The sequence below is a fragment of the Cyclopterus lumpus genome, chromosome 24 (genome assembly GCF_009769545.1).
Source record: "Cyclopterus lumpus isolate fCycLum1 chromosome 24, fCycLum1.pri, whole genome shotgun sequence".
Taxonomy (NCBI): Eukaryota; Metazoa; Chordata; class Actinopteri; order Perciformes; family Cyclopteridae; genus Cyclopterus; species Cyclopterus lumpus.
This window is the reverse complement of record NC_046989.1, coordinates 11,657,547-11,679,652: the sequence shown is the minus strand read 5'-3', so window position 1 is coordinate 11,679,652 and position 22,106 is coordinate 11,657,547. Positions and strand designations below refer to the sequence as shown.

Here is a 22,106-nt window from a genome sequence, read left to right as displayed (position 1 = left end):
CTGCATGATGTCGCCTGATGTTGTGGCGAATCCGACCTGGTGGTACCGATGACAGGCAATGCAAATAAATGCAAATAAATACATAGAAATAGCTGATCTCGCTGATTGTCATCAGTAATTGTTTCATAACCAGTACATTTTCTTTGTTCCTCACAGTAACTTGAAGAAAAGTACTTGAGTACATTTTATTTGTTAAGTTCCACCACTGATTTCAAGCCAAATCTTATCACGGTATGAAAGGTATGCATTTAAAAAACAAACATTTATGGGGTTTGTGTTAAAATGCCACTGAACCGGTATCCTCTCTCTGCCCCTCACCTGGTTCTGTCTACAATGTTTTTGACATTTCATTTAACGGTTAGTGTTCCAGCTGGCTCATCCAAACGTCCCTCAAATCTCTCATTAGGTTGATTAAGGAGATCTGGTTCATGTTTGGAAGCTTTTGCTAGAAAATAATGTGGCAGCAGGAGAATATGATATGATTCATGTTTTTGGATGGCTGTGGTTTCCATAACCGTTTATTCAGTCTCTCACAATTCCTGAGCAAATATTTGGTCTTTTATTCTTTGTCTGTATACATACAAAACGTACACAGTAACTTGTAATGAATTCTGATGAATTACAAAAGGATGTAAAAAAAAATAAACAAGCTGTCAGAAGCCATTACATTATGAAATACAAATCTCACGATTGAAAATTAACAGACCAATACACACCTTAAGTGCCCATTCTTACAGTTTGCTTTGCAGCTTGTGCTTTGGTCCAATGTCACTGGTTTGACTGTGTGAGTGCATTATTGATGAGATAAATAACACTGGGTGAGGACCTGTCTTTGGGATAGTTGAGAATAGTACAAGGACACTTCAAGGCCAGAGTTACACTAAGCAAAAGCACACATGCTTATTTTTTCCCCTCATATACAGACTGCTTTATATAAAAAAGTGCATTGTAATGATATACATTGAGTTGTTTAAAAAGTACTATATTCTCTTTCTGTGACGCTGTTTTTTTTGTAGTGGTGTCATTTCATTGTGGCAGGCAAAAGTCTGTTTTTAAATGGCAGGACCACGGCCGGTAGAGCCTGCCACAAGATACAGAAGGGTTGCCCACGGTAACAATGTCTCCCAATCCTCCTATTCTACCACTTCCCGGGGATGGGCACCCCGCATTCATACCAGCCCACGAATGGATGGGGTGTGCGTCGACCAATAACTCCAAATGAAACCGGCTGCTGTCTGTAGGCGCGATAAAATCCTGCAAAAGAAAGAAATGATAATGCTGTTCATAGCCATTTACAGAAATGTATCTAGCACTTGTAATGGAAAATAATAGCTACCATCAACTACTTGAAGACCAAAGTAACTGATAGAAAAATAAAGCCAAATTATACTCAAGTTTCACATTTTCTGAAACAACCTGAACCTGAAACAAAAAAGGGCTAGAAAGTTATGACATTAATCTACCTGAGAAGTTATGGTATCATGAGAAAAATGGTCTGCAGTAATGAAAAGCATGTGAGATTTGGGCTAAACCGTGAAAAACCCTGGTATGTTCTTTTTGAACAAGTATTCATTTAAACAATATCTACTTTCCGCATCTGGTCCAGTGGGAGCCAGAGAGCCAGACTGCATGGAAACAATTATAATAGGTTAGGTCTACATATCGAGGCCACACATGTGCAGCTTGTTTACCTTGTGCTGAGGGAAGATTATTTGAGAGGTAGGCCGGACCTGTCCTTCCATCCCTGTAGGAGTCCACAAACTGGCAATGGTCATCCCCCTGGCCAAATGTATCCCCTATACTGTAAAAGGGATCTGTCGGTAGAAAAGTGGGTATCGTCATTCATTTTTTAATGATTGCACAGGGAAAAGCACTGACTACAACAAGTTTTAATATAGGTGATGTCATACGTTACCTCTAAGACCATCTCCCATGAAGATCTTGTATCGCAGAGAGTTACACAAAACCACACCCACAAACTTCCTGTACCACGTCCGCTTGACGTACTGGCTGCCCTTACAGCTGCTGTGGGCGGAGTTATACTTGAAGGAAAAGGGAATCCAGATTGGCTCTCCACCTGAGGAGCAGAGGAGATGCATCATGGTGTGGCAAAGAATATGCATCCTAAGAATAGACACACCATGCATACGAGGAGGATGAGATGATGGAATAAAATCCATGTTGTGTGTAAAGCTAAAAAATGGAGATAATATTTGGCAGTATATCAAACTTGATCAAAAACAGTTGTTACTCTTATAGTCAGATATTAAATGTAACCACAAGGCATGTGATTTACACGTAGAGATACATTCTGTTTATAGCTTGTGACCTAGATGATGATTTATACAACTTTTGGTTTCCAAAGCACCAAAATGGGGGTTTGTTGGTTCACTGTCTCTCGAGGCAAAACTAAACATGAAGACGCAGCGTTCTACATATTCAAAACAAACTCTAGAGAAAACTTTGGGTTTGCTTCAACTCTTAGTTCTTTAAAATCAAGGTTTAAATCTCAAATCTTGTCTTTTCATATCTCACGTTAAGCACTTTGCCTTCATTAATGATTCAGGGAGGGAAGCAAATGTGGTTATTCAGTTAATTTAGTTTGGTCTACATTTAGTTTTTTTTTTTGCAGTTTGAGTGATTGTAAATTATAAATAAAGTCCTATAAAAAAGTGAAAGAATACTTATGTCTCACACGATAGAATTTTGCAGTAACTATCAATATCCAAATCCTATTACAAATTATGTTTTTAATGATCATATTATACATACACTGCTTCTGAATGACCTAACACATTTATTGTGGATTTCTGCCCTGCAATTGAATACTTATTGGCAAACATAGTACAATGTTTATACAATAAGCCTATCATCCCGGTTTATTGAGAAAGGGGTTTGCCAATACAAAGTAGCAATCACTACTGATCATAAATGTTTCAGTAGTGAAAACGGTTAAATCCTAAGCGCACAACGGTAGGATATGGCTTGTTGACCTTAGACTAGAGATGTGTAGTCGGTGTACGGACTTACCAGGTGGTCTTACAATGAGGAGAGGATCGTCTGAAAGAAAGAATGCGATCATTTCACAAGGGAGGAAAAGCACAGAGGCAGGATTGCAGGTTTAATGCATTCTCCTGATATTGAGAATGAAAAACCCATAATGCACACAACGCAGACTAAATCTGCTAGTCTGCTTTTACTTCAAGGGTGGTTTTATATTTAAATATCTAGCATTCCAATACAATGCATGTCGTTGTATGCTGCAGTACAGCAGAACATATAAAGCCGGTTTGAGTGCGGGTTGAACTGTTCTCAATGAGGCATCTCAAAGTGTTATCTTTGCAGGCGTTGACAGGTTACACACCTGATTCGGTGACATAGGTGAGCGTATCGCTGACGGGTCCCAAACCGAACACATTCTTGGCCTGCACTTTGAAGTAGTACCTGAATAAAAAACAACCACGACATCAGGATTTGCAAGAGAGAGTTTACGTGTAATTCTGCCCGTGTTGTTGTGACTGTGTGAAAGTGAGGGCAATGTTAATGACCACAGCAGATGACTGGGCATGCGTCAGTCCAGCTTATTTAAGAGTAGTCTGTTTTATAGTCATATGATTCCAAAGTGGGCGCAGCATAATAAAATGGCTATTTGGCTTGTGTTGAAGGGAGAAGGAGGGCAAGGTGCTGAGGAGGAAAAGAGACATCTAGACACGTGGAGATTAACAGATAGAAGATATACGAATGAAAGGCAGAAGGAAGGAGGGATATGGAATAAGTAAAGCGCAGGGAAATATATATATATATATATATATATATATATATATATATATATCTCTGTTGAAAGATAATTAATAAATGTGAGGGGAGAGGAAGAGTCCTTAAAAGAGACATTTCGCACAGAGAGCTTTGACTGAGCTCACTAGTCTCCAGCTGGTGGAGGATAATTAAATCCTATCAGATTTAAAAACAACACCATTAGTGACAACTTTGGAAGTTTGAAAACTTTTCCACTGGAGCTGGCTGATGTGTTTGTGCAAGTGTGCGTTCGTTAATGCAGTATTGCGTGCATATGTGCTACCTTTCACTCTCCAATGTCGCATACAATAAGTTCATGGTCGGTCAATTCCTAGCAAAAAAACTGTGACCACGTACAGCCTCAAGGCCTGGATCAAATCACCAGAGCCACGTGACAACAGTCACCAAAATATATATCGTATATCAGCAAAGCAACTGCGGAGAGATGATGTAATGAAAGAAGAAATCGGAGACAGTCATAATGTAAAAACAGAGCATGGACCACACAATTCTACATTAGGCATTTCAAACTTGCAATACAGAGAGCTCTCAGCTTCATTCAGAGCATTGATATTCGTCTTCGCTTCAGATGACAATCTATGTGGCCACTGCACATACACTCCAGGCCAAATTCAGCCTGGCGATAGTATATGCTCCTCAGTATATATCATAGTTCAGCAACAAAAAATAGCAAACTTGTAATTTAGTCGATATAAACTGAAAACAGTTCTAAGACAAAAAAAACAACAAGCATGAACCAATGTTTCAAATTAGCTATGTATATATTTCATCAGAGATTCAGATCCATTTTGAAAGAGAAACCTGAATACAGCAACAACTAAATTATTCAATATTTATTATCGATTAGACCTCATCTAGTGATCTATTTTCCATTGGATTATTTAAAAAACAGTACAATTTCCCATCGCTGTTTCTTAGAGCCCAATGCGACATCGCCAACAAAGAAGAGAATACATTTACTAATGCAGTAAATTCTCACACAAGCTGAACTCATTGAAAATAAAGTCCTTTGTAATTCACTCCATTTATCAGCAGAAAAACTTGGGATCAAAGGAAATGTGTCCACATGAGGATCTACATAAGTACGTGTGTGCGTTGAGGCCTATTGTAGCTTAGCATTTCCGTTAGGAAATCAAGCGTAACTACGTAAGACACACTATCATGAATACAGACTGGTTGCCAGGGAGGGAATTCCTCTTTGGAGACTTTACCCATTTCACACAGCTCTGTTTGTGTTCAGCAGCAGCTGTTTGGTTTCCTAAGGTCCAAGATGAGAACCTTATAATAACACCTCCCCTTGGTGAGAGGATACTTCTATCCCTGATGAACTCTCACATCTGAAAAAAATATTTCCACCAGATTCTTGTGGGACAGCTTGCAAGATCTAAACGAATAGTAGAAGACAATTTAGAACTAGCTTCATATGTTGACTAAATTATATATATATATAATAATAATACATTTTATTTGTATAGCGCCTTAAAAGGTACTCGAGTCATTTTAAAACATGCATCCTGTACATGTACAGCTATAAATGAAACAAGACGTTTGAGGGCTTTGAAAAACAACTCTCCCTTCCTCTCATGGGCCCAAGTGATAAAAAACGGTTTCCATGCATTTATTTTGAAAACCATAACCCTGTGTCCCGTACGACAGGGTTTTGGAAACATGCTCTAATAACTGAAACAGACATGTGACTGTTTCTGTGTGGAAGTGGAAGATAATGTGTGCTGTATTTATGTTCCATTGCATTTCTAAGATCTCTACAGTTTTACAGCATGTCACATTTTGGTGCAGATTCAAATGCTTTTCTTTTTTTTACCCCTCTCCATTTAGCCAAACAGATTTACTTCATTCGGTGAGGGATTTACTGAATCTTATCCAAGCATTACAGTATCCATATCCAACTTGCACTCCCCTCTGAGCAGTGTCAGTCTGGTTCAATATCACAAGTGGAAACATGTTCCCACGTAAACATGGATTAATACCAACAGACACATGCATACGCATGAAGTCACACACAGACATGTGCATTATGTGAGGACGGCTTCGTGATATAAACACTCAGCCACAGCACAAGAACCTGCACCCGAGGCAGCAACCTCGTCATAAACATTACATGCAGGTCAGGATAGGGGATCTTTCAATAAAGCAAATATTTGTTTGAAAGTTCAGGTTCACTTTTCCAATGACAATGAATCAATGAACATGAAAGCTTTGTGTACGTGCTAACGTCAGCCTCCCTCTAAGCATTGTAGCCATGCAAACACAATGATACAAACACACACCAGCTGGGTTATGGGTTACCTAGAGTTTGGTTTGAGATTCTCCAAAGCCAGGTGTGTCCCCCTGGAGGGTTTAGAGGACCATCTATTGTTGAGCACATCGTCATATGAAGCACTGTGGACCATGTAGCCTGCAGGGAACAATACAGAAGAAAAGGGCAGAGCTCATTCGGTGTTAGACAGAGAAGTGAAAACCAAATCACTGCTGCACACGGTAAGTTAGGAAGACATTGTATACGTTAATATCGATTTTAATGTGAAGCTATACAATTTGATTGAACATTCATTCAAACAATGCTTTCACATTTTGAGTCTGACTTAACTTCTTTTTTTTTGCTCTCATGTCTATAAGGAAAATATGAGGATAAAGCCAGCAGATGGTTAGCTTAGCTTAGCACAAATGGGGAAATGTCCAAATGTAACAAACCCTCCTACCAGCACCTCTAAAGCCTGTGCAACTTTTTTGCATGATCAACCTTGGCCTTGCATGACCTCTGTATGAACACTCATTTTATGCTTTCGATTATTTTATAGATGGTCACCCATTTATATTTAACTCAAGAAAAACGATAATGCTGACTGTCCTCCAACCTGCCAGCGTGTTTCCTTCTTCTCAGTCACGCAGACTAATCCTTAGAATCCGGGAAGCAACCTCAAGTCACACAGCTCTCGACCACTCACTCCAAAACTATGGAGAACAGCTCTGTTGCACATCAAGCTACCAACTGTTTTTATTTGTATTGGTACCACAACAACACAGCTGGCTGCTGACAGCAGAGAAGGGAAATACTTGCTACTTTGTTTTTTTTCACTACATGTTAAATTGAGGTTTGATAGAGTAGTATATGTAGACTCTTGCCTACTCTTCTTTTTATGCTTTAGGTTTACATGTGTTAGGTATTGGTCCTTTCAGCCAAGTGCAACATTAATAATACTCAGGGAATAATTAGTACGTCTTGCCCCAAAACCTTTAAGCAAAAGGTCATCAATGCATCAGAGTTAATTGAACCAGAAGTTGGGTTTAGGTAATAAAACAAAGAAATGACCCAATGTCACTCGTCTCTTGAGTCCACTTGCTAACAGCTGTTTCCATCCACTTCTTTTGAAAGGTGTGACCAAGAACTCCTACTGTAAGACACGGTTGAGCAAATCTATATCTTTGCGATACACAAGACATACATTAACATAACAGTTAGTGTGACTAAAACGGTTTTATAACACACAAAAGCAGCGGAACCGTACTTCAGCGTCATGAGACTTAAAATAAATGAGTTTCTGGAATGTAGCATGATATGCAAGATACAACTAATTGACAGAGAAAGTCTTTGAAATGGGAGGAACTAGTGACAAGGTGCAAAAATATCCAGACAAATTAAGTGCAAAAATGAAATAAAGTTAGAAAGCGTCAAGATTGTGTGTGTCTGTGTGTGTGTGTGCGTGTGTGTGTGTGTGCGTGTGTGTGTCTGAGCAAAGTGAAAACACCAGGGTGAGCAGATGGAAAGAAAGTGGGGAAGAAAACAGCAGTAATGGTACAGACAATCTGTTTTACACATCTGTGGCCGGACCAGCCCACAGCATGACCAGGAGTTCATTTTTTCCTGCCAAAGAAAACGTGCTGCCTCTCCATCTGGCCAAGCTGCTACCTTTGATAGTCCACCACGTCTCATAGAGTTTGCTGTTATCTCCACTCTCTGCTCTGTCCCAGAACCGTCTCCGCCCCCTTTTAATTTCTAGGTCAAAGGAATTTTGGTTTTCTCTGAGAAACTCTGCAGGAGCTTAAGAGCCTTACTCCATGTGCTCAATGCTTTTCATTATTTATTCACAATAAACTCCTGGGGTAAGATCCTAAGACTCAAGGGGGATGTTGGGATCATGTTAAAGGCATATCCACAACCACAACAAATGAAAGGTTGATGAAAGTAAAAGTAGCAGGCAAGAGGTATGTACTGTAACGTTCCTCCAATTAATATATGAAACAAGCAATAATGCCATATTTACTTCATGCTTTTATACATTAAAGCGCTTTTCTTCTACAATGATTCAATGGCACACGACTGGTCACAGTAGAGAACTACATACAACTTCATAACTTATTACAGTAATGACCAACAAAAATACACGCGTACATTTGTTTTTTTAAAACACAGAGAATGTACTATGAGTAATAAGAAAGAACGAAATGTACACTTTTTATTTATACTCGTGGGGAAATTCTTCTCTGCATTTAACCCATCCTTAGTTATTAAGGAGCAGTGCGCTGCAGTGAAACGCCCGGGGAGCAACTGGGGGTTCAGTGTCTTGCTCAAAGACACTTTGACAGGCAACTATGGGGAGAGCGGGATCGAACCGGCTGCCCCATGAGCTAAATGGTAAAGCCCTATGCAAACTTGAAAGGGATAAAAACATGTGATTGTGCTGTTCTTCTAGACTTTCAAAATGTTATCTGAACAAATTCTTATTGTAAAACAGGTAATTTCGTGCAAGTTGCAGCAAAACAATTCCTCCACTGTTAAACATCCACAACAGTAGACTATGAGCACAAGTTTAACTAGAACATGCATGCAGCGTGCTCTCAGGTCTCAGGTGCACCCCATATGACACAGAGGGGGCCGGTAAGAAAGACGGGGCCAGACGGCTGGTAAAATCTTTATGGATCTTGTGACGGTTCTGGCCCACCAATGCAGTGGCCCACATGTATAATGTGTTTCGAAACAGATCTCAGATTTGACTTTAACTGGACTTTAAGTTATGGCAAAACATCTCCTACCTGACACCATATCATCAATCAGTGGGCGACCCCAGTCCAGGATGATGAATGAGTGGCAGCCCTCCATGGCAACCACAGTGAGGTTACGAGGCTTGTTTTTGGGAGGCTGATTCTGATTGGCTGCCAGGCTGTCCTTCTCAATCAGGTCTTCTAGGATGTCAACCTGTAGATACTCCAGAGCCTCCGTCAGGGAGCAAGGAGAAGCCGGGTCCTTCTGGATGTAGTTCATATAGGGAGCTGATGGCAAGAACAATGAGATGGAAAGACGAAGGGACAGTTTTTAACTACATGATTGCATCATATAGGCAATTCATTATGAATATAAATATGTATCTTGCAATATTTATTAAAATCGTTAATTAAACTTTAGTATGTAACATCATTTAAAAGATGTTAATACTTTTCTAGGTCATACTATTTTTATTGTTTCAGTCTTGTCCAGTTATTTCTTATATTCCTTTTTAAAAGTGGGTACCAGGCTCGTGTGAATACCCCCCATCTTTCCTTTGTTTCCTCCCCTGCATCTTTTGTCTCTTGTTTGTTTTCAAGTGCTCAGCTGGACTTACAGCTGTAAATATTTCAGTTATCCCACTATTCCCGACTGCATTTTGAAGGGAGCCACTAGAGCCTGGATTCGCTCCTACCTCCCCAGATGATTGTCCCTGCACATGCCAAGAGTCGAACACATGCCAGTAGCCTAACTACGCATCAACACACAGTCCGTCAGGCTGTATGGGTTTAGGCTTTAACAAGCTCCTACTGTATGTGTACGCAATCATATGGCTTATGTATTACGCACTCATACACTGAAATACATGATCTGTGGTCAAGGTAAGCACATTTATGAGTCTGTCTATACACAGGGTGCTTGTAAGGCTGCATTTCTGAACAGTATCCACATGTTCAGGATCAGTCCAGGCTCATACACACAGAAGGTCCAGATGTTTTGCTCTGTTCATGTGTCCTTCTGTCTATCTTCTTCTGCTTGTTAAAAAGCTAAATCCAAAAAATGCTGACAAAAGAATGTTGTGTATCAGCCAGACGTGGATCAAATGACACTGGTAAACAGTATCTGGGCAGTTCACATAATGTCAATTATGATATCAGTCCAGTAAGGCATACATTTGCATTCTAATAGCCCAAACATCCTGGTACTCATTTTCTAGTCCACTGTGGCTACTTTCATACATCTGGATCTGACTGTAAAGCAGATTCTTGCAACTGCTAAGAATTATTATTATCTATTATTATCACCAGCAGTAAAATCATGCAGTCGTGTGAGTGAGTGATACAAAGCATGTCGGTAGACTGGCAGGCTGCTGAAGTGAACCTAAATTATATTAAACTAATAAATATGAAAGAGGGTGGCTCCTCATTGAGCCAACAAAGCCGTATCTCACTGCTTAGGTCAGCACCCTAAACTTTTTTGCTTTACACTGCTTCTCTGCTCTTGCTTTTTCTTTTTTTTTCTTTTTTCATTTCAAGGAGAGAAACAGCTTTCAGATGGCTCCATGTGAGGGAATCACAAGGCAGTCGCTGTTTACCAAGATAGATGGTGTCCAGAGTAAGCTCTTATTATTACACTTGTTATTTTACCACTGTTGCTTCTGAATCAGATGATACTGATAGCACTGGTAAAGACACAGCCATCAATCTTCCCTTGTTTTTGCGCACAAAGATCCCTACAACTGTGACAGTTAAAAGTTGCATTTAATCTGTCAGTTAACAGTTAAAACACAACGAAAAGTGTAGCCAAAATAGCGCTATTGAAAGCACCTTTGACATGATGTCATCTTTATTTCTGTCATGAGAATATTGCGGACTGTTTGTGCAACCAGATGAGGTGATATGGTATGAGAGGCCAAAGTAAGCACGGAGGAACAGTAAAAATATAGAAGTTTACTGAGATCACGTCTGGAGAGCATGAACAATGTGTCCTCAGTGAACTTTCTTATTTTGATCCAATTACAGATGGATGGAACCAAGTTGAATCAACTATTAGAGATAAACTTATTTATCTATGACTTTCTTATCAAGAGACGTCTGGTAAAGTACGTGTCTTTCTCTGGTATTAACAGTCAACTAAACTCATTGACACAAATACAAATATGTACATTAGTATGTTCTCCTGCTTTCTGGAAGAGAATGCTTTCAGGTCAAGGTATAACTTACTTTTTTATTTGAGAGGGTCACGTTCCTTCTTAAAAAGTAATCCATCATGCTTAATGAGAATGTGCCATTAAATCTAAAATCTGAATTTGAAGCTACACGCAAACTCAAAGCTTAATCAAAGAGTATAATCTTTCTCCTTGAGAAGAATGTTTTTAACACATTAGGTGAACGTGTGACTTACTGTGTGTCTGTCTGAGGGTGTTAAAGTTTCTTTTAAAACAGAGATAGAAATGTAATATTCAAGTAAGTTTAGAGCTGCACAACAAACTTGAGGTTAAACTCTGGAAGAGATTACATTTAGTTGAGCACAAAACAGAGACAGAGCGGAGACAGAGTCAAAATACTTGTGTTGATTGAGTACCTGTGAATCGCTTCTTCCCACTCAGGTCAAACGCAGATGATGGGCCGTGGTTGAACGGTCTGGTGTCTGGCTGTGGAGTCGGGATCTCTGTCGCAGTGGTGGTCGTGGTGGTGGTCGTTGTGGTGGTGGTGGGGGGCAGGGTGGTCTGGACAAAAAGCTCATCTAGCAACAACACATGTGTCAGTGAGCTTTTGATTTAAATTGATTTATATTATTCACAACCAAATTCTACAGAACGTTTCATTAATCCCTCGTAATTGGAACCATGATCTGTGGAATAAGAGTGTCAAATATATTTAATTAATTGTGGGCAGATGTGTGAGCTCATTTTGAAATAACGTATGTAATGATTTGCTACACATATTTTCCATGGAGGGGGGCTTGAAGACAACGGCGATTTCACAAGTCTCCAAGGCCGACAAATGGGGGAAATCCAATTAGTTCCTTCTGCTTTCATCGCTGTTTTTTTCCCTGTGCCGCACCAGTGGGCCTTGGCATTACATCATGGTCCACACACATGCAACCAGCTTTGGGCCATGGCAGGGAAATGCTAAGAAAATATTGTAATGCTCAATGTGTCTTCTCTAGCAAACCCCCCCAAAAAAGCAAATATCAAATGCTGCTCACATGCAACATAATCCTTAATAGATCCTAACACATGTCGTGAAATTAGAACAATGGCTCACATCAACCAAATGCTGCAATTTTCCAATAAGAACAGCAAATACATCGCATTAATGCAGTTCACATGGTCAAGACTTTTGAATAAAAGTGATTAAAAGCAGACCATAATGGAAAAAATATCCAAAACCCCAGCCGTGAACCCGAGACCGGGCCAAACAAACGTACAAGAAGAGAAACAAAATTAAGACCACAGGCAAGGCAAAGAGGAGGAGGCTGGATGAGCTAGCAAACACATAAACAGACAATAAACAAACAGTGCAGGAAACAGTCAACAAACAACGAGCATGTAGTGCAGTTAAGCCCAGTAGTGGTAAGACGGTCTAAAGCCAAACTCAGTCAATACCTTTCTTAAGAACTAAAGCATCAGGCACCATGGTCACTGTAACCATGTAGTCCATTTCCATTCCCGAGGATTCCTCTGTCAGAGAAGTAGAACAAGCTGTAGCATTAATGTCACATGTGACAGTGTTCATATTTCTGAGCTAGCATACACTCATTGACTTGTGCACCCACACTTCCATAAGACACACCTACTTGAATACATGCTGTAGGTACCAGCACTAATTAACATTTTGACACAAATTTAACTCTGGCTAGATTTCAAAAGTGTGAAAAGTCTGGACCCAGTTTCTTTATTTTCGACTTCTGCTGTGTCCGTTTGCTGGGTGTGTTTGAGATTGTCCATGTCCCTGCAATACGGTAAGGTACAGAGCAGCCATGGGAAGAAATCATTATCATACTAGTATTTTGTTACAGTGGGAAAGTTAACTATTATATTGTGTGTGATCATAAAAGGACAATGTTTCCATTATGATAAGAAATATTTGCAATATAAGTACAAGAAAAACTTTTTCGTATTGCTGTTATAGCAAGAACAATAACCCTGAAACTACACTGCATCATCATTCTGTTGTTTCTTTCTTTCAAATAGAAAACAATACATTTAGGATCCACACACTAGAAATCTATTTATTGCTTGGCAAGATTGTATTGTGTCTTAGTCCCAAATCTAACACAATTCAATTCAATTAAATTAAATTTCTATTAAATTAAATTAAATTTAGTTTATTTTGTATAGCCAAATATCACAAATTACAAATTTGCCTCAGAGGGCTTTACTATCTGTACACATACGACATCCCTGTCCCAGGACCACACAGTTGTAAAATTATAGGACTCTGTGGGTACAGACAGGAAACCCTTATGACCTTGGCCTAGATTAGACAAACAATACAACTGAACAATTTAGTGAAGTCACTGTTCTGGCTCTAAAATGATTCCCTAAACTTGAATTCAGTTATGTGGAAAATCTATTTACTGACCTATGTTGCAAGTTAAGGGCACTGCAGTATTTAGTGTCATCTCTTTTGCATAAATGTCTAGATAAATCTTTAAAAAATACTGTCTGCAGTGCGTTATAATGAATTTCAGGGACTTGTTTCTTTCTCAAAGTCTTACCTTCTGGATAACAGTTCAATATTCCTTCTTCATCCAGCGCTGGATACCCATATTCATCTATTTTGGAGAAAGTTCCAGGTGGACAGGTTGGGTATGGTGGTACAGTGGTAGACTCCTCTAAGATCCAGTTAGTGGTGGTAGGTTCAGGTGTGGTGGTAGGAGCTGTGGTGGTAGTAGCCATGGTGGTAGAAGCCGTGGTGGTGGTGGTGGTGGTGGTGATCCTGTTGTGAGGAAGGTCCAAGCCAAGTAAAGGTTTCCCTCCAACCATGAGGACCTTGTCTTTAGGATTAACCACAGGCCGGCTTTCTCGGCCAGGCCCGAACAGAGCCATACCTTCCTGGTTTAACAGAGGACTGCCCATGTGGTCTGGTGATCCGTGGAGTGGAAGAGCATAGAGTAGGAGAAACATACAATTTATTCTTGCAGCTTACTTTGTTAATAGTAAACAAATAAAGAGAATAAGTCAAGCATGTTTTCTTCATATATTCAAGCTGTATACTGTTTGTTTAAATGTCATGCAAGATTGACAAAAGCATATCACCAAAAATTGTGCGTCCGTCCTCTCCAAGCACCACTCTCCTAGGCCTGCCCCGGGAGTCCTGGAGAACTTGACCATCTTGGTTCATAAGAACCCCTCGCTCCAAGTCTACTATCTGGAGAGAAAAAAAAGATTAGCCAAATCCACAAAGCAATTCTTATGGATAACATCTACATATCCTCATCCTGACCGTGAAATGTGCTATAGGCATACTCCGAATCACTATTTCTTATAAACCGATTAGAATGGGAACTATAGATATGTGACATTTTAAAGACCTTGGTTCAATGGTTTGGTTTTGTTAGATGAGAAGACCAGCAGCCAAATCACTTATCTTAGCACAACTGCAAACAGGGGGAGACATAGGGAGACTACCTTTTGACAGATCCATATTTTGTCATTATGCTAAGCTAAGCTAATCATCTGATGGATGTAGCTTCATATTTACTCCACAGATATTAGAGCATCACTAATCTTTAAATCAAACAAAAAACGTGCATTTCCCAAAATATTTTACTCTAATGATAAATTACATCAGTATTTTATGCTACTCCAGAAGAAAATACTGAAGAATAATATGCCTCACAATGTGAGAATACATCTATTGTTACACTCACTAAACCATTAAACATAGTTACCCATTTGGTTCCATCAGGTCCTGTGATAAACCTTTGACCAACGGCCTTGCTGGTTCCACGAGTGGAAGAGGAATCGTTATCACTTGTTGCTGTCAGGTGTGGTCGTCCATTTTTACCTAACAATTATACGATTTAAGAAAAGTTTTTTGTTACTAAATAGTTAACTGATTATTGTCTCATAACATGTACAAATGATTGATCAGTTAGATTTTTGCCCAAGCAAATCCTTCCACCTTTTGAGTAATAAAGTAGCAGGCAATGGAACTGGTAACTTTAAATCACATGTACCATTTCCATTTGCAGGCTTGAGTTGTCCTCCATTGGTTGGTTTCCCTCTGACAATGGGATAGCGAGGCCGACCTCCCTGGCCCCTAGATGAGGATGAAGATGCTGAGGATGACGATGCCGACTGGGAGTTGCCTCCAATTAATCGCCCTGTCTTTGTCACAGTAGTATGACTACCGATGTCACGATCTGAGGTCAAAACTGGCTGGGGCAAATTTGAGGAAGAGGAGTCAGATGATGAGGAGGAGGAATCGGACGTTGAAGAACCCATCCTTGAGTTCTTTGCTGGTTGTGGTCTGATGGGAAGCAGAGAACCACCAAACTGCCGATTAGCAAGTAGAGGAAAGTTTACCCTCCCATTCTTCCCCACACCAGGACGACGATAAGATTGAGTGCCTCCAGACGGTGATCCAGGTCTTGTCCTGGAAAGAGTTTCCCTAGTATCCACACTGTCATTGTCCTCTACATGTCGGTTGGGGTCAGCTGAATTTAAAGCAACTTTATCATTTTTTCCACTGATTTCTCTACTCTTTTGATCGAGATAATCCTCATTATGATCATTATTATTGTTATTAGAGGTTTCGCTAGGGACTGGCTCACTTGAGGCTCCGTGCCTACTTGAAGAATAATGGGAATCAGAATTTGAAGAGGTTGCTGCTAAAGAGGAAGATGATGAAGAAGATGAGGTAGTTGGGTTTCTAGTGTCAATAGAGGCTGTATTTGCATTGGTCAAAGAAGGCTTAACTGAACCAACGCCCACCCCATTCTTTAGTGAATCATGAGTCCTCAGATTGTCACTAGTCTCCTGTATCATGGATACTCCTGCAGCACCTGTGGCCCCTGACACCCGAGTAGGTGTCCCCCTCAAGATGGGTCTACCATCCCCCATAGAGGATGATGTCCTGGTCAAGGAGGCCCTACCCTCCTGCCTGGGTGATGAAGTTCTCGTCCCTGAACTAAACCTTCCTGGGTAACGGTTAGCTAGCCACGGGAACTTTTCAGCAAATGAGGGGCTAATTATGGTACGGGAAACCACAGGTTTTTCATTACTGCTCTCTTCCCTTGCCTTGTCCTCCCCTCTCTCCTCCTCTGTGGGTTGTGGTTTAGAGCTTGAAGTAGGCTCTTCAACTTTGATTACTTCAGTGTCTTTGTTATTGATGTCATAATTTCCCTCCCTGTATGTTGTGTCTCGTTCAGGTGATCTCCTGTCTGGTAAAGTGGACTGTGATGTTGCTGAGCTTTGTGTGTTTGAAGTTGCTTGGTTTCGAGTTCTGCTTGGTAAATTCAACTGTGAGGTAACAGCAGGTTTTTTACCATTCAATATTCGAGTTGAATTCCCTCTAAACACATTTCCAGGAAGTCTTCGACCGTAACCATATCTATAGCTCAACCCAGCCCCCTTGGTGCGCCCCGCTGGGACCGAACCTCTTCCAACAGATGTAGCATCTGTCTGCTGTGAATTGGTCTCTTTTTCAACTGTAGAGGAGGGTTTAGTATGTGTTATGCTGGGCTTATCGTAGGTGTCTTTGCTCTCTGGGTATGAGGAAGCCACATAGTCCTTTCTATTTGCTGCCGACTCTTGAATACGTGAGGAGGAAGTAGACGATAAGGAGGAATCAAAAGAAGAGGAGGAAGCAGGGGAGGTGGCAGAAGATAAGGAGGATGAAGAGGTAGGTGAAGAAGAGGAAGCATCTTTGGATCCTGGTTTTTGATGGACCCTGATCTTAATGGGCCTCCTGGGCGCAGGATTGGGACGACGTTTAATTGGGGATGGCGTTGCAACTTTGAGGCTGGGGGTCTCAGTAGTCAGAGGCCGTTCATCATATCCCACTTCATCTTCAAATTCAGGGGAAACATTATTGTCTGGTTCTTTTGTCTCCATAGTTGTTTTCTCTTCTACTGGAGATGCCGTTGTGGATATTTTCTCTTCTTCTTCCTCCTCCTCTTCTCTATCTTGAGCTCTTCCTCTGGACGACCCTCTATTGACTGTGTTTCTGACTGATCCCCTTACAGAGGAGAAGATGCTGTGATAGGAGCGTGACTGGGAAAGCGGGCGTACACGCCTGTTGACAGGTGCAGCAGGGGTTGTGGTTGGGTCTTCTGTCACCTTTGTTGACTGGAGGTCAGATTCATCATGGTCGATATCCTGTTTAGAAGGAGTTTGGACAGTCCTAAGGCTTTCCTTGGTTTTTGAGAACGACGAGGCAGCGCTGCTGGCTGGCAGTAGACAAAAATTGTCATGAATATAGGATAATTCAAATGTTGACGCAAACATGCTCACACATACTGTTTATAGTCAAATGTGCTTACATCCTGGCATGACAACACTGAGGACCTTGCTCTGTGGTCCCTGACCCCTCCTGTTGGTGGCTCTAATCTTGAAGATGTACCGATCTCCCGGTGTGAGACCATCTACGGTGGCTGTGCTGCTGCTGCCACGGTACGTCACACTTTTCATTCCAAATGGCTTCATAGCAGGAGCATAAGACAGGATGTACTCTGTGTGTAGATAGAGCATACATTACTGTTGTGAAGAGCGGTATTGTGATTAATCAGGAGAAAACTTTTGTCCTTTTCCCAATAAACCCATATAACAAAAGGTTTACATCAAGTAGTCCTGTGACCACAGCTCCTTGTACATTACCCAGGCTTTCAGTATTCCGCATTTTCATTATTGCATGTACCAATTAATTACAGTACCAACATTGTCAGTCCAAACCAAATATTTATGACACCTGGTGAACTTTAATTTTGGGGGCACTATTATAAATGAAACACTAATGACATATGTAGACTTATTTAATTGCAAAAATGAATGAATTCATTCTTTACGGCCTGACCTCTTATCCTCCCATTGGGTTCTTCAGGTGGATCCCATGTTGCTATGACAGCAGTTCCTTTCCCTCGTAGTGGCTTGACCTCAAAGTTCTCTGGTGGCCCAGATGGTGCTAGCAAGTGAGGAAAACACAAGTAAATGTCAAGACAGCAGGAAGTGGAGGGGCAGCAGAAAAGAAACCAGAAGCAGAATGGAGGGAACAGGGTGAGGAAATTGCTGCTTAAAGAATGTAAAAGTTTGTGCCAGGAGGCTTGAACTGAGAGAAATACTGTTGCCATACATTGTCAGGAACCTTCCTTTGAGATTATGAATGGAACTACAGATTGATATCTAAGCTGAGCCAATCAGTACATGCTGACATTCCAATGAACCACAGCTCAGGATCTGCTATGACATGGTCTAAAGCTGCAATCACGACAGAAGCTGCAGCCAAAGCTGGAATCAAATATCAAATAGGCATTGAACGCGATAAAGTGTGGTATTGAGGAAATAAGTTGACAGGAGCTAGCAGACAGAGTTATGCAACATTGAATATTTTTCTTTTTATATTTTATGGAAAATGCTGGGCTTTGGCTCGAGATTTTCCTCTTGACTAACAACTCATCACTTTTCCTAAGCTGACATACCAAATTATATTTTATAAGCAGTTCTCTGCAGGCCGTGGCTGCATATGCATACCTGATTCAGGGGTCCTTTGAAAGACAGAGACGCTCCACTTTCCGTGATTTTCCCCCTGAGAGATTCTGACAGAGAACTCATACATGCCGTCAGCAGACAGGGTGTCTATCATCATCCTCCTCTGGGTGCTGTCCTTGTACTCCCAGCGTGCCGATTCACCTTTCTCCCTGTACTTAATTGTGTAGGATCTGGGTGAAGAAAAAAAGGGATTTTTACTCCAGTGGCAGGTCAAGTGCTCTCTCTGACTCAGTGAATCTTTTTTAGTAATCCTTTTTCTTCCACCAAACTTCAACAAATTCCCACCTTATTACCCCAGGGCCGACCTTTCCCATCTCAACAGCTGGGTCAACCCAGGAGATGAGGACTGACTGAGGAGACATGACCCGGACACTGACGTCCTTGGCCTCATACTCCGGTGGCTCTGGACAACAGACATAGACACACACAAAGATGTAGAGACAAAAATGTCTAGCTCCAAACCAATATTAAAATGTAGGTCATTTTGGTTATTGGTCGTCCTGTGGTTTCTCACATTTGTGTCAACATGACAAACAAATGCACTTCCGCAGGGATCAATGCAGTCTTCTAAGATATTTATAATGAAAATAAGGCAGATAAATGTGTAGAGGAATGCAGCGATTCTCTGTAAACCTGTAGGTACCTGGTGTAGTTGTTTTGGTTGCGACTGCTCTGTTGGCGGGTGCGCTCTGGCCTGGGGCTTTCTCTGCCTGCAGTGACACCACATGAACGGACTCAGATGCTATGAATAGAAAGGGATATCAGGCACGGCCAGGATTTACACTATGGACACTAAAGATATATACATTTAGCTAGAGAATTTTTTATTTAAATGTTGCCAAATTAAGTTTGGAATCCTTCAGCCTCATCATTTACTGAAACTGAAAGCTTTGCACTTCAATCTGGTTGGTTAATGGTGTAGAATGCGAGTCCTCTTACTTAGTTTGGCTGTCTTTCGGTTTCTCTGGTCAGATTGAGGCTTGGTGTGGTGTTGGCGTCTCCTTTCCAATGGGGGAGCACCTGGCAAAGCTCTCTCAGGCTGCCTGGGACCCGAGGAGGACTGAGGGGCCCTCTTGTGTGTCCTGGAATTAGACACTCCCAATGGGTGGGCTGTTCTGTTCCCCCTGGCGGCCCGCCGTATTGAAGGCTGATGTCTTACAGCAGTGTGTGAAGACCTGACTTGACCTGGTGGTGGATGATAATGGAGGGCAAAGGTAAGAGTTCAATCATAATCTGTGCTGGATTTGTCTTTGGGGTCTTGTTGAAACTAACTGCCATGGAAAAACCATTGAGTATAATTACTCAACTCAAGACACATCTGCAGACTGATGAACACATAATTACATGTCAGTAGTAACACAAGGGACATTGCGCAGTACTGTGTCATCTGCTCCAATGGCTGGTGTCCTGCTTCCTTCTTCAATTCCACCGTAATAGTGACTCCATCTTGGATAACGACTCAGACATTGACTTAAACAGCCAGACAATCTCCCTCACCTGGCTGCAGTGTTCGATAGCATTGGCATAAAACAAAGAAACTCTTCTTTCTTTCCTCTCCTCCCTCCATCTCATTCATCTGTTTCTCATAATCACTGTCAGATGAGAAGGACCTGCCCAGTTTCCCATCAGGATAGCTGCATGCACAGCTGGGTAAGTACTGCTTGGTCAGCTCGTGTAAGAAAGTGGATTTGACAAGTGGTTATAAGGATAAAAAAAGTGGTTTGATGTGGTTTTCCTTTTTTGCGAACAGGTAGGGTAGGCCAACTGAAAGGTTTTCCAACAGAGGACACCACACCCAAAAGGTTTTCTTCAGCTGAAAAAGGGAGAGAGGGGGAGTTTTAGTGCAGGTGGACTTCCACCATGACACTTGTATATGTGGGGGATACAAACATGACACAAAGAGGATGTGAAGAGGAGTATGAAAGCACACCAGAAGATCTCCCGGGAAACTCTCCCTTTTTCTCGTGAAGTATGTCTTTCTGTATCCTTCTGTCTGTCCTGCCAGCACAGCTGAGTGCGTTTCTCCCCTTTGGATCTAGACAAGTGGCTGTTTGGTAATGCAACAACTATCTCTCTTGGATGTTGCTTTTCCTGTTGAAAACATTTTCTCTCCAAGATTCTCCTACTCCTGCACAAGTTTCATGGATAATCTGTTCTGTACGTGCCTCTCCTCTGTTACAGCAAACTGTCCCATCATAATGGTAGCCAGTTAAACTTCATCTAAACAGGATCACATCTGTTGTTGAGTTTTATTTTGTTTATTACAAATCACATAACTGTCAACAGTTGCTAGTGTTTTGCTTGCATGCTTGCGCCTGAATCTTAGTTTCTTAAAATTAAATTGTGTCCAAACTTGCATTCTTTGTGTTGATTTGATAATACATTTTTGACTGACTGAGCAAATACTGTAAAGAATAACAATAAAATGTGCCCATCCTCTTTTTTATATCCACTGTACCTGTTTGACCATCTCTCCTTTTACTATCTGACTTTAAAAAGAAAACATTTGGTTTTAATCAGCCTGTATCTCCTTTTCCTTATTTTCTTCTTCCTCTTTTTGTCTCTCTGGAAAGCTGTCACAGTGCATAGTTTGGCCCCGGCGGTCATGCCGCAGACCACTAAACCATGGACTCCGCAGCGATCGTATTTGCCAAAGCCTTTTTCTTTTCCTGGAAACTTGATGGTCGGAGGTGCTGTGAGGCTGGCCTCCAGATAGACAGACATACCACCGCTACAGCGGAGACCCACCTCAGTGTATTCAGGCGGATGCTGAAGAATGTGTGTGCTTACAGCTGAAGGAAATAGGGGTTTTATTCCTTTATCTTTGATATTTCACCAGCTTCAAAAGCAAATCTAAACTTAACAAACATACATTGTTGGGATTGGTCACATTGCTCAGTTTGGCCACAGTTTAATTATTATGGGTGTCATTGGAGTTAGGAAAAAGTCTCATCTGACAAAGACAATTAGCTCGCTAACTGGCAAACCAATGGCAAAAAAAACGTCCAATCAAAATACAACACGTATGCTTCATGGCTTTGTTCATCATTTGCATTTAATCATTTATTAACAAGCTATCAGCTTATATAATATAACAAATAATATAATCTTAATGTTTTAACTGGGCTAATTTGCTAACCTAAAATATAGTGCAAACTTAAGTCGGGTTAAAGTTTTGGGTTGGCAGTAAGATAAATTATATTTAACAGTTGTTTGTGTTTAATCGTTAAATTGTTTATGTTGTTGTGTGTTGTAAATGTAAATGTATACACAAATTGTTTCCTGCATATTAATGCTCATTTAAAAATGCCATGATTAAGATTTCTGCCATATTACTACAAGTAAGCTTGACTACAAGTAAATTACAAATGCAGTTAGGAGGGGCTTGAAGATGGAGGCCACACCTTCTCAGTATCAGGCTGTCTCTGTGTACCCAATAGGATAGCACACTCGACTGTTCTCAAATTACCAGGGGACTTTATATAAATGAATAAGCTATTTTCCTCATCCAGGGGTTTAGTTTCAAATATGTCCAGATGAATAGGAAACACATCAGTAGCAGTAGGCCAG

General features: G+C 40.9%; 1 protein-coding gene across 1 annotated transcript in view; it reads right to left on the bottom strand.

Annotated features, from left to right (window-relative positions):
• Positions 1 to 306: 306 nt before the first annotated feature.
• Positions 307 to 22,106, bottom strand: part of fndc1 (fibronectin type III domain containing 1) — a 30,295-nt gene continuing 8,495 nt past the window's right edge. Inside the window, exons 4-22 of the mRNA XM_034527871.1 lie at positions 19,476 to 19,721; positions 19,180 to 19,278; positions 18,822 to 18,939; positions 18,519 to 18,706; positions 17,845 to 17,952; positions 17,315 to 17,503; positions 15,008 to 17,221; positions 14,720 to 14,835; positions 14,085 to 14,196; positions 13,544 to 13,909; positions 12,429 to 12,503; positions 11,402 to 11,563; positions 8,869 to 9,105; positions 6,124 to 6,232; positions 3,365 to 3,444; positions 3,031 to 3,060; positions 1,916 to 2,077; positions 1,692 to 1,814; positions 307 to 1,254 (exon numbers count right to left, since the gene is read on the bottom strand). Of these exons, the coding sequence (XP_034383762.1) occupies positions 1,139 to 1,254; positions 1,692 to 1,814; positions 1,916 to 2,077; positions 3,031 to 3,060; positions 3,365 to 3,444; positions 6,124 to 6,232; positions 8,869 to 9,105; positions 11,402 to 11,563; positions 12,429 to 12,503; positions 13,544 to 13,909; positions 14,085 to 14,196; positions 14,720 to 14,835; positions 15,008 to 17,221; positions 17,315 to 17,503; positions 17,845 to 17,952; positions 18,519 to 18,706; positions 18,822 to 18,939; positions 19,180 to 19,278; positions 19,476 to 19,721 (4,850 nt within the window). The 3' untranslated portion in view covers positions 307 to 1,138. The remainder of the gene's footprint in view (positions 1,255 to 1,691; positions 1,815 to 1,915; positions 2,078 to 3,030; positions 3,061 to 3,364; positions 3,445 to 6,123; positions 6,233 to 8,868; positions 9,106 to 11,401; positions 11,564 to 12,428; positions 12,504 to 13,543; positions 13,910 to 14,084; positions 14,197 to 14,719; positions 14,836 to 15,007; positions 17,222 to 17,314; positions 17,504 to 17,844; positions 17,953 to 18,518; positions 18,707 to 18,821; positions 18,940 to 19,179; positions 19,279 to 19,475; positions 19,722 to 22,106) is intronic.